The 12400-nt window shown below is 45.7% G+C and overlaps 1 protein-coding gene across 1 annotated transcript in view; it reads left to right on the plus strand.

Moving 5' to 3' along the window:
* COQ8A (coenzyme Q8A) overlaps positions 1-12400 on the plus strand; it is a 48452-nt gene that overhangs the window by 24880 nt on the left and 11172 nt on the right. Inside the window, exons 5-6 of the mRNA XM_075496536.1 lie at positions 1386-1460; positions 8567-8689. Of these exons, the coding sequence (XP_075352651.1) occupies positions 1386-1460; positions 8567-8689 (198 nt within the window). The remainder of the gene's footprint in view (positions 1-1385; positions 1461-8566; positions 8690-12400) is intronic.

Genomic DNA, 12400 nt, shown 5'->3' on the forward strand with positions numbered 1-12400 from the left:
GTAACGTCACTGATGCCTCCTGTGCCCCGTGCTTCACCGTATGCTGGATTCTTTGACCCAGTACATGTAGCCTGCAAGATTGCAAGGTGGAGCTGTTTCTGAAGCAGACGTACTGTGCAAGTTTGAAATGTTATTGGTAGAGGTGGGGTCGTAATTCCCTGATGGGAGAGAGTAAAAACTCACTATGCAAGATGAGGTTCAACTTGTTTGTGCCCAGGCTTCCTCACTTGATACTGCAAAACGTGTGCATGTATTTCCTCCTGCATGCATGCACAAAATGCCGTGTGCTGGTCAGCTATGCTTCCTTCATTGTACTCAGTGTCCCCGGTTGTTCCCGTAGTGCCTCAAGGAGGGCTGGCTTGGGGTGCTTGGAAGACATGCACACCCAGTACTGCTAGCAGTGGGGGAGTAAGGCATGGCGGGATGCACCATTGCTGAGGAGATGTGAAGGAGCACCAGCTGTTCTGGTTGCCCATGTCATTTGTTATCCAGAAAAGTAAATATTTTGAAATTGGTAAGGCAGTGAGACCTTGGGTAGTATGGATTACTGCATGATTAGATCTGTGTCTCATTTAATCTTTGGTGTCTTTGGTCAGGTTAGCGGAGGCAGACAATGCTTCCTTTGTAGTCGTAGCTTAATCTGTGGCTGTGAGACAACGCCCTAGAATTCACTGCTTGCAAGGGTGATAGTGCATGTGGAGTGCTGGTGTTTGGTCTCATGGTCTTACTGTTGCTGTGCGGGGTTACTCCCCAGCACAGCTCCTTGGAATTGCAGGATACAACACTGCATAAAGTGGGCCTCAGGAAAAACATGTTTCTGTTCATCATAGTCAATGAGCACATGGAAGTCAGACAGCTAATGAGCACAAATAAACCCGAATGCTTAGACAGTAGGGTCACAGAGCCTTAAACTCTACTGGCAGTGGCTTCATCTAAATACAGTTTTGCTTCCCGCTACTGTGGTGGCACGGTGGGGGGTGAGGGGGATTCTGTCCTTTCCTGAGAATTGTACTTGGAGAACTGTGTTTGAGTTTTTTTTTTTTTCTTCCCTTCTAAACTCCATGATTTGAGTCTACAGCAGGACCTCAGCCAGAGCACAGAGCTCTGAGTAGCACTTGTTGACATGCTTTATAAAAGCTGGACATCACAGACTGGCCTAGCCTATGATAGCTGGCTGGCATGCTGGGCTGAAGAAGTACAGGAGAAAACTGTTCTGTGTCAAACTTGAAGATGACTCCATTGCAAAAGCCAGGATGTTCTAATCAAGCTGTTTTGCCGCTGTGCATTTGACCGTGTGGCTTAAGGTTAATTAGAAAAAATGCCTCTGTATGTGGCTCAGAAGGTTTTTTCATTCTGACCTCGGTCTCTTTCTCCTTATTTTAAAGGACTAGCTGTTGGTCTTGGCATTGGGGCATTGGCAGAAGTTGCAAAGAAGAGCCTTAGACCCGAGGAACGCAATGGTAAGCCCTTCCTACATACCCATTCTTTTTTTTCTCCTTTTTTTTTTTGTTTTTCCCCCCAGACATAGTTTACCTGCATTTGCAAGATTTTATTCTTTTGAAAGCTGGGACAGTGAGGCAGTCAGAATAACAGGGGGATGCGGGTAGTTCTTCTATTTTTAATGTAATCCTTCTCCACCTCCAGACTCTTCTCCCATCTAAGTACACCACAGCCTCACTACATAGACAGAGGTCAGAGGTATATGTGAGAGAATGAGTGAGAACAATTTTTTTTTTTTTAAGCTGTTCGGTGAAACCATGTAGTTCTATTAGAACAGAAACTGTAGATGAGCCCATATGTCTGAAAGCTTTGTTATTGGTTGCAGTCTGTTTGAAATTTAAGGATGTTCTGCCTAGGAGGAACTTGGAGGATGGCTGCTCTCTTTTAAGAGAGACAAAACACTTTATGTACATGTTAAATGGCAGTTAGCTACTTCCAGTATCTATATTTTGCCTTCTTCTAAAGGATTCTCATAACAGGTCAAAAGGCTGTGCTGTGCAAATTGACCTGATCCTGTTTTCTTCCCAGCTTGTTTGAAGTTGGAGGTAAAATGTTCCTAAGTTGTACCTGGCCGTGTCATGGTGGCTTTCTTCTAAGCTTATGTGTTGGTAAAATATGGTGGTACCAAATGGTTGTGCGTGGGTGAATGGTTCAGGGCATAGAAACCACATGGTGTTCTTTCCTAGAAAACATGAGATTACTCTCAAGCTTATGGCTCCATTCATTGTTTCTTATCCAGGAAAAGCTTTGGTGGGATACTGCAAAATGTAGAGTTCTTTGTTACAGTTATTGCAGGCTGTTTGGTCTTCAGCTGGTCTCTCTGGTTTGGCTAGCATGTTTGTTTAGATTATTTCCAGTGACTGGAGGGAACTGATGAAAGGGTTAAGCACTTGCAGCTAGAAGTAAAAATGAAGTCAAATCGTTCCTGGTTCAGAAGCATTGCTTTGAGATAATGACAACTGCTGGGTCCTTGTAATTTTACTCTGTGGCCAATAGTATTCTACTACAAGGCCAGTTTGTGTCTTCCTCCGGTCGTTTTTGGGGGTGGGGGAAGGGTGAAGACTGAGATAGTGTGAACCTATTCCAGGAGGTATGGGAGTGGCTGAAAGCTGAAGAAATTTGGAGGGGGGAGAACCCTAAAAAAAACCCCAACCAACCAAAAAACCCCAAACCAAACCCAACACCCCAGCAGATGAAACATATTCCTGTTGGTGGGGGGACAGGGGTATGGCAGGGGTTGTGTGCCACCCGGGAGACTTGTTAATACTTGCATCTTTGTATTCCCCGTACAACTAGGCAATGCAGAGCAGCCCAGCAGAGAAAAAGGATCCTTGGCAAAGAGTTGTTGTTACTCTCCATGACCTGAGGTGTTTGAGGCTGGGTGGGTTTCTTTGCTTTGATTTAAAAGCATGTATTCAGGCAACCATGGCCCATCCTGTAGAAAATCCTTGAAGGCTTTTGCTTTCAGCGCTTGTGGTGTTTGACAAGTTGTTCATACCTGTTGGAAGCTGATGATTTGCTTTGCTTTTAACAGAGGAGGAATTGCACAACTGTTGGTATTTCTCTGCTTGCCAGATTATTTTCTAATTGGGCACACCCTAAAGTGAAAACATGAGCTTGCAGACCTATGAAATTTGAGGGAATAACATGAGCTTTGTTTCTCTTTTTTATAGCATGAGAAAGGATTATTTTTTTTTTTTCTTTAGAGGGCAACAGATAATTTTTCCTTGCAATAAAGCAATTGCACCTTTAGACTTTTTTTCTTCTTGCTACGGAAACCATTTCCCGTGTAACTATAACTTGGTGCCAGAAACCTGCTCTACGGTCTGAGTCACGCTTTGGGAAGAGTAATTTTCTTGAACAAACCTTGATTAAAGAATAAGGCAATGAGAAATGCCGACTTCGATGCTAGGCAAGGGAGTTAGAAAATGACCTGGCTTTTATTTTTAGCTGTCTTGCTTTCGTTCTTGTTTCCCCTCTTGCTGTCATGTCTGCTTAGATAAGAGCTCGGAGCAGTGGTTACACTGTAAAGGATAAGGGCAGTGGGACTGAGAATGGGCCAAGAGCAGAAAGCATTGAGGTGAGGCAGATGTAAAAGACTATTTCATTCCTCATAGTCTCTTGGAGCTTCTCAGGCCAAGGACACAGGAAAGTCTCCAGTGACTCAGCTACAGTCTCTAGCTAGTGTCCTTGGATGTGTTTTCCACAGAATTTTACAGTGGTGGGTAAGGCTCCATGGATGAGAACTCCCTCCATGGGCTCTGCTCTGGCAGAAATGCATGGCAGAGGATATGTACACAGTTTTGAGTCCAAGATCCCATTTTCCTTCTGTTCTTCTGGCAGTATTGGCCTTAGCTGTTCTTAGGGGAAATCTCTTGACATAGGTACCTCTACATTTCTTTAAAAATACCTCTGCACCTCTTTCATGATTTCAGCTTGAGGCATTTGCGTCCAAGTTTTCTGGCTGCCAGCACCATAAGCTCAGGCTAAGTCTTGTCTTCGAGAATGACATATTGTCCTGTTCTTTGGAAGCTGGTAGAGGACATCTCTTTCTCTCCCCACTGCTGCAATATTAATAGTAACATCTTGGCACTTCAAACTTAAACAAGTGGGATATGTATATGCCCAAAGGCATGCCGAAGAATTTCTCACTGGCATCCAGGGGTGACGGGAAAGAGCCTTCTCTTGGTTACCCTCCTCTTGTCCAGTCAGTACAAATGAAAATTTCTTCACACCTTTAAAATGGATCTAAAAATGGATCATCCTTCAGTCACAAAACTGCAAGCCAGAAACTCCTGAGCTACAAGTGATCCTAGTAGCATGGCCTGTACTTCTTTCCATTGCTGTTATCAAATGGAGGGACCACAAATGCCTACTCTCTTGCATGTTCTGTAGCAACTGCACTAGTGCTGATCTGTCTCTCCCTGCTCAATTTCCCCGTCCTTGTTTAGTAGCCACAGGGCCCTTCTTTCCTCTCTGCCTCAGATTGTCTCTGTTTCCATAAACAATTCACTTCTTAAGGGATTTATCCTAGAACAAAAAAGTCTGGTGCAAGAGTTTGTGAATTTCTCCCTTCTCCATCCAAGCCTGATGTCCTGGACATAAATTCATTCCGCTGCCAAATTCCTGTGAGTAGGTGCAGTTTGTTTGTTTTTTAAGGGCTTGAGGGCCTAATGCTGCCCTCTTTAAGTTCTTTAAGTGGTTTGGCTCATCTTAATTTTTTTTAAAAAGAGGATGGCTGTACTTGATTTCCAGTGGGAATTTTCTTGGTAGGCTGATGTAGCTAATTAAAAATAACCTCCTTGGTCACTGGTGACCTTGATGGCAGTCTCAGTATTTAGAGTGTGTATCTAAGGTGCAAGGCTGACATGGGGTGGGAATGGGAGGGTGGAATAAATTTCCAGGAATAAAAATGAAAGAGTGCCCAGATAAATAGCTGCCATTACTAGTAAAGAGACTCTGGGTTCAAGGTCAACTTTGTAACTTATTAATGACCTGTACTGGGCCGTTCTACTAGGCACTGTGCAAATGCCAGGCTGGGCAAAGCCCTGAAGGGCTGGAAGCTGGCCTAGGTTTGAACGTAGAGTTGTTTTCTTATGAAAAAGAATAACACAATCTCCTTGAGTTTTCAGTCTGAAGTGCTTAGGCTATGTTCTTGACTCTTCCCTTGTCCCAAAGTTTATGTGGCAGATGGTCCTAAAAACAAATACATGCCAAATCTGGTGGCTAGTTCTCCATTTGACAGTAGCAAAGGAGGTGGAAAAGCAGTGATACAGGTGTGAGATGCACACAGATTGGGAAGGGTTCACGCTGATTCTGGATTTGGAAAGGAAGACGTGGGTCAAGCACTCCTGAGGGCATCTGCCTCTGCTGTGGAAGAGCTGACAGGCTCCAGGCACTGTGGCTGCAGGAGCCTTCGTTTCTGAAGTCTCCTTGTTGCCACAGCTTGTTTAGATGTGACTTCTGTTTGCCCTTTTTTCTTTCCCTGATGAAGTAGGTAAAGAGAAAAACAACTTTGTGATCTTAAGATAGTGAGGAAATTGTTTGTAGCATCAAAAGGTACCTGCATTCTTTGGGAGAAATGTAAACTTCATGGAAAAAAATGTGCCAACTTTCAGTAACTTGTGCTGGGTTTTATCCCCACTTCCTTTCCACCTAGCCTTGGAAGCCTATGTCTATTTTCTCTGTTTTTTCTCTTCACTTTCCATTTACATAATCCTGCTTTTGACTCTTGCTTTCAAGTCACCTTCTTGTTCATGCCCACTTTTAGCAAAGTATGTAAACAAGCAACAGCTGATCACGTGCTGTTGGGCTGCCTGGTGATCAGGTAGTGCCCCTTGGGCTTGACTTTAATGAGAAACACACCAGCAGAAGAGGATGGGGAGTGCCTGTGTTTGGCTCTTTCTCTGATAAGACTTTTAAAGTTGTCAGGGTTCGTTGGCTTCTGGAGGTGACTTTAATCAGTAACTAACTCCTTTATCTTGCTGCAGACTCAAAGGAGGATGTTTGTGTGTGCAGGTGGTGTGAAGGAAGGTAAGGCTTTGACTCGGTAGTTTCCCTAGCTCCTGTGTGTCTGTATGTCAGAGCTCATACAAGGGTTCATTTGCCTCATCATTGCTAAGGACACAGAATTTTCCTGATGGGAGAGTTGAGAGCCAGAGCTCTGCTAGATGGCTCCAAGCACTCCATTCTCCAGAGCCAACTTTTCAGGTGGGCAAAGCCACATCCTTCTGCCCTAGGCAGCTCTACCTATTCAGCCTCTCAGACTCCTTACATTCAGGATCCAGAGCAAAATGTGCTCTGAGGATTGCTGTGTGTGATGCAAATGGTGACTTCTGGGCCCCTTCTGCTTCTCTGCATCTTGCTCTCAAGAGCAGGATAGTTGTTCACTGTACTCCCTCCTGGTGTTTTTATTCCTCTCTCCTTTTCATGTACATTCTTTACTTGGGACAGGGATTTGGACAGATAGATCATGTCCCACATGCAGTGCCATCTTGCTGCTCTCCCACAAAACAGGTAAAGGAAAGGAGGGGGTGAAGGACAGGGAAAGGCAGTGCTTGGCATCCTCTGTGCACTGCCAATGGAGAGTTCAGTGGCATCACTTCTCTAGGGAAAGCTTTGTAAGCAAGCCAGCTGCTTGCTGGGGCTGAACGGTGTCTGTCGGGTCAGTAACAGGCTTAGTGCCTCAAGAAGGTTGTATCAAGTTGTGTGAGCCACCAGAGTTTAGAGAGCAGCTACTTCAGTCTGACTCCTGGTTCTTTCCCCTGTCCCCTGGCCAGTCTGACCTCCCTCTGTATACCTTCCTGAGAGATAGCTGGAGATGGAGAGGATCTCTTGCTGCTGTAGGCACTACATGACACCAGTAACTTCTATCTGCCTGAGATCTTCTGGGCTGTTGCAGCTGCCATACCTTTTTGGGCCCTGCTTATTGTATATGTGGGCTTCAGCTGTTCTGTTCTTTGTACCCTTTCCTCTGAAGTGTTGGAAAAAAAAAAATGTAGCTCCAAGATCAGCATACCAGCTGTGGGCCCAGCAGCCTGGCTGTAAGACCTGACCTTCATCCTGCTTTGGCTTTCCATCAGCAGGAGCTGAGCTGCAGCCCCAAGAGAAGTGGTTGGTGAGTGCCTGCCTGCCCCTTCTGTCCCCGCTCTACTAGGCATTGCCTGCAGAAGGAGTTTTGGGTTGCTTTTCCCAAAGGGACCACAAAATTGAGTCAGGGTCTCCTTCCCTCTCCCTTTAAAAAAAAAAAAAAAAAAAAAAGGTGGAGGGGAAGTGCTTCTTATGCCACATAAAAACCACATTGCATACCTGGGGCTGTGGCACTGCTGTGTAGATGGCTGCAATGATTACTTAGTGAGCCTGTCAGACATCAGGCTTTACCCTTTCTGGGGATGGGAATGTGTGTGTTTGTGTATATTTTGGGCCTTGTTCTGTGCAAGCTGATGCTTGCATGACTGCTGATGGGAGTAAGGACAGAAGGATTTGGCCTCCTCCCTGCATGGCCTCTACATGCAGTCAGAACAAGTGACTACTACACTGAGATGTTCTTCTGTCTACAGGCAGCATCTTTCTTAGTAGCAAGCTGACCGTAAGAACATGGCGAGGAACGCCATGCACGTGTGAGGATGTAAAAGGGAAAAAGGTTGGCAATCTTGACAACAGGAATTAATTTCCCTTCCAGCACAATTGTCCAAGAAGAGCACGGTATCACAGATGAGAGCTCCTGCTGGGCTTCTCCTGTGAGGACTATCTCCAGCCTTCCTGGATTTGACTAGCTTGATTAACCTCATCACAGATTTACAATCTGCTGCTTTTTCAAAATGCTACATGCAGCCATGGTGTTTTGGGGTTATGGTGTTGGGAGAGTTTGTTTTGCCTGTGCATCAGGAGACAGTAAATTTCAGTTTGATTAGAAAATAATGTTATTGTGGACTTGGAGATGTGGAAGTTGTGTCTGCTCTCTACAGATGCCTAGTGCACACTCTGGATGTGCAATTGCGCGGCAATATGTGTTTATGTATGAATCTATGTGTTTTGGGCAAGAATTAGTGCATATGAGAAAGGACGTTGGGCGCTGGTGTGAATCCCTGCTCCCACCCTAGGAAGTGCCAGCGTGTTCTCAGTCTATCCCAGTGTGCTGTCAAAGCTTTTGACAATTCCTCCTTGCTGTGACTCGCCCCTACTGCTCTTTCTTCTGAGGCTATGGCTATGGTGCAGCCTATGGTGTGGGACTTGGGAGACCTTTACGTAGTGTTTTTAGGCTGAGCTAGCTGGCACAGCGAGTTCAAGCACCAACATCTGCCCAGGATCCTGGACAGTTTGCATAGCCTCCATGGATGTCTGTGCTGCTGTGACTTGCTGCTGTTGGCCCTCAAGCCACCAATGTCAAAGCACAAGACACATATGTCCAAGTGCAGTCCACACCCCTGGGTTGCAGTGAAGGCACTGAGTGTAGTCCTAGTTTGATTTCTCTGGGGAAGGGCACATCTGTTGAATGTGGACTAACACAATGGATTGAGCTCACTGAGGTAAGGGTGCTCTTCATCCATACATTTTCTCTCCCCAGGAAAGAAAGCAGTGATGGATTCCAGCCCGTTCCTGTCGGAGGCCAATGCAGAAAGAATTGTGAGAACATTGTGCAAGGTCCGGGGAGCAGCACTGAAGCTGGGACAGATGTTAAGCATTCAGGGTAAGTGGTAGCATAGGTCCTCAGCTATCCTCCTTAGCAGTGCTGCCAGGTGGGGCAACCGATTTCTTGTGATACATGGTCAGCTGTATGGAATCAGTGTCAAGTTAATGTGGAGAGACTAGACAAGTGGCTTTCTCTTGTGAGAGCAGGGATGGAGGTATGTTTGATTCAGTTCAGTCTAATCCCAGTATGAAATAACTAGATGTGTGCACTATCTACCACCACTTACCCAATGCCCCTATTGTGTCAGGCACACAAGTGAAATTGGTTGAAAATAAGGTGAATGCTCTCTGTGAATTTTAATGCCTGTGTTAAAAGCAGTTGTTGAGAAGCAGAGCTATATCATAGTCTGGTCACAGGTGTCCTGCTAGGAAGGAGGAGGATGATAGCAAGAACATGATCCTGTTCTTTGTTCACCAAAAGTGGTCAAGGTTATATCCACAGCCCTCTCCCATTACAGCATGTTTATGGCTTACATGCTTTGTTGGCACTGAAGCTTTGCTGGAAAGGCCAGTACAGCTGATAATCTTATCAGGTCTAAAACACTTGTTTTCATCTTGAGGAGACTTCAAACTGGTACTTACTCCATTGGGCTCTGAAGTCACTGATCACAGGTGAAGGCATGAGTGACATCAGTGTCTGCACTGAACTGTTAAGTTACTCCTGGAAGATAGCAGGTGTGCTGAATTCAAACCTTATCTGGACCTGTCCACTTGGCCTTCCTGCCCAACTTCACAGGGAAGGAAAGAACTAGCCAAAAATAGCTGTTACGCTTGTCTGGAAATAGCTTTCAAGATGTCACCGAAACTGAGTCAGTGTCTGAGTGTTTGAAGTACTCGGCTTGCTTGGCTTGTGCTTCTACTTGAATTTTTGTAGGTGTTGACTGATGAGGCTGATGAGGATCTAGTATTGTATTAAATAACTTGGGCTTAGCCAATAAAGCAAGACCAGCTCCTTGTTCCAGAGAGTCTTGATTGTGGCATTTCATCGTTCTTCATTTGCTAATCGCTTGTTTTGGGTGCGTGCCAGGCTGATGGCAACATTAACAAAGCTAGGTGGGAGGCAGCAGCTGCTGTGTTGAAGGCTGCCACCCATATGCTGTTTTCTCACCTTCTAGAAACTGCCAGGTGCCAGTGACTGGTGGTTCACAGTGTAGATCCAGGAGGAGCTCTTGTGCTTCTTGCTTTCTGTGGCCAGTGCCTTGGGTATGTGGGGTGAGTGAGCCATGTCTGGAAATCAGCTCTGAAGTTAATCATCTGCCATAGGTGGGGATTAATGTAAAATTCTTAAGACACTATTGAGTTGCACCTGATCTGTGCCCAGAGCCTGGTCACAACTGCCCTAGGCTTGGATGTGAGTGAAGAGGGAATAGCTGTGAAAGGCCAGCTCCGAGGAGCAGAAATGCTCTGGATTTTTGTCACTTGCCTGCTGTCTCCTAATGTTACTGAGCTCTGGCAGGAGTGTCAAACACTTGCCGATTGACTTCACTTGGGTGTCAAGAACATACAGGCCTTTAGCAACCTCGGCGGTGCTGCCCAGCCCTCATTTGACTCTTGTGACGAGTGCGTGGAGTGCTGCAATGCCTGGTGAGAACGTAGGCCCCTGGTAACCTTGCTGAGGGACAGTAGTGGTGAAATAGGTTAGACACTTCCAACAGTGTGGAGTATCTGGTCCTCGGGCTGGCTGTTTGGACAGGAGGGCTTCACACAGTTCCTGCCACTTCATGGGCTTCTCTGTGGCCTGTGAGTTTGAATTGGCTTCTTCTATTACCAGGGATGTGTGCTAATTGAGCACAGGGGCTCTGTGTTGCCTTGTCCAGGTGCAGCTGAGCACCTGTGAGATAAACCCCCCAGAAGTTACAAAGCAGTGTCCTTAAAAACCCTGATGTCTGCTTCTGGGAGTCAGTGGATTTGTTGGGGACCCACATCCCTACAGGTCATGCACAGAAAGCATGCCAAGGGCCCAAAATCATCCCGTGTTCTGGTGTGTGTGCTCTGGAAGATGTTGGAAAGGCAGCTGCGTTTGCCAGTTGAGTGCCCTGCCTTGACTCTTGCTTCGTGTTTCATGCCGGTAAGGCCTCATCAGTTTACCACAAAGACGTATAACCTTGCTCATCAGCATGTTGTAAGCCTCGTTTTGTCAGAGTTGCCTCTGCAGCGTGACTGACTTTTTAACATTGCTGCTGAGTTTCTGTACAGTCAGCCTGGACTTGCAGGTTTCTTGGCTATTTAGCGTTGTGCTAATGAAGAAAGCAGTGGTGGTCAAGCAGCCCCAGTTAAGAACGCCCTCTCAGACTAAAAGTTAAAATACCTTGTGAGTTTTTCAGATGTAAGCAAAATAACATAAGTTGATCCTAAATGCCTGTGGCAGACCCCGACACCTTGACACAAATGGCCTCTAGGAGCAGGAGTCACTTTTAGTGAGGTCCGTTCTCTTTCTGCACAGTCATCCTAGGAGGTGCAGGTTATCATGTTACAACATGATGGCTAATACTTTCACATACCCCTGAGAATAGTTTTTTATAATCTTCAGAGGCTTGGCAGTGGTACACCATTGATGATAGAGCAGAAGTTTCTTTCAGTGTTTGGAATGCGCGTGCAAGTGTAATGTCTGGTCTTCTTGCAGGGTTATAACGTCACGATGGGAGTTTTACTCACTGTTCCTGCAAAGCCTGTTAATCTCTGGCTTGCAGTGACAGAATGGGAGGTCCTCTTAAAAAATCCTGTTGATTCCACAGTGGGGTTTTATTAGTACTTTTAAATGCTGCTCATGGCTTTGGTGGGAATTTCTAAACAACACTGTTAATGTCATGTCTCTGCATTTTTTTTTTTTCCACTATTCCTTTCCACCCTCTTCCCAGGACAGCGCTCTTAAGGTAGCTGTTTGTTTCTTGTTTCCTGGGATAGACTTACGGTTGTACGTGCATCTGTAAATGCAGAGGAATGATAGATTTTTATTCGAATGTCACAAGCGCACGTGCAGGTTGAGCTCTCAAGATTGAGGCTGGTAGCCTGGACTTTTTTCCAGTGTTGGGAGAGCAGCAGATAGATCTAATTCCTCCATAAGCCTTCACGAAATGAAAAGTTTGCCAGAACTGGTGGCTTTTCTCTGGGCTGTTGTAGAAGCCTTTGCTCAAAGGACAGGACTAATCTTTCGAGATGCCCCTACCCGTCCTCTTTCTTATGAGTGTAAATATTTGCTTGCTAAATCTTTCTGATTCTTAAAATAACTTACTTTTGGCTCAGCTGTGTCTTCTGCCCACTTGTAGTTGCTTTGCATTTGGGTAGTTGTTTACAGTAGCAGATGCTGAATCTTGATTTCTCTGAGTTCAATACTTGCGTAAGTGGTGTTTTACCATTGCACAGCTTTCTAGAGAAGCTACTGCCCTTAGAATGAACTGGATTAAACCACGCTGTGAACCCGGGAGCGTTGGGATGACTCCCCAGAGGGTTCCTTCTGTGAGCTGTGTTTCTGTGACACAGTGGACTCTCCTAGACCTGAATGCTGTACTGCTCTCAGCGAAAAGGCAGGCTGGTGGATAACAGAGGCTTGTGCAGAGCACTCTCTGCTCTTGGGTTTGTGCAACCTGCTGTCACACCAAAAGCCTCTGCCTCTGTGCAGAGCTGCCCACTGCTCTTGGCAGTGCTGCTGGACAAAGCCAGGGAGCACTATGGCAACTGATGCTTAATTCCAAAGTATAAAAAGTTTCTC

Source organism: Mycteria americana, chromosome 3 (genome assembly GCF_035582795.1).
Source record: "Mycteria americana isolate JAX WOST 10 ecotype Jacksonville Zoo and Gardens chromosome 3, USCA_MyAme_1.0, whole genome shotgun sequence".
In the NCBI taxonomy this organism is placed as follows: domain Eukaryota; kingdom Metazoa; phylum Chordata; class Aves; order Ciconiiformes; family Ciconiidae; genus Mycteria; species Mycteria americana.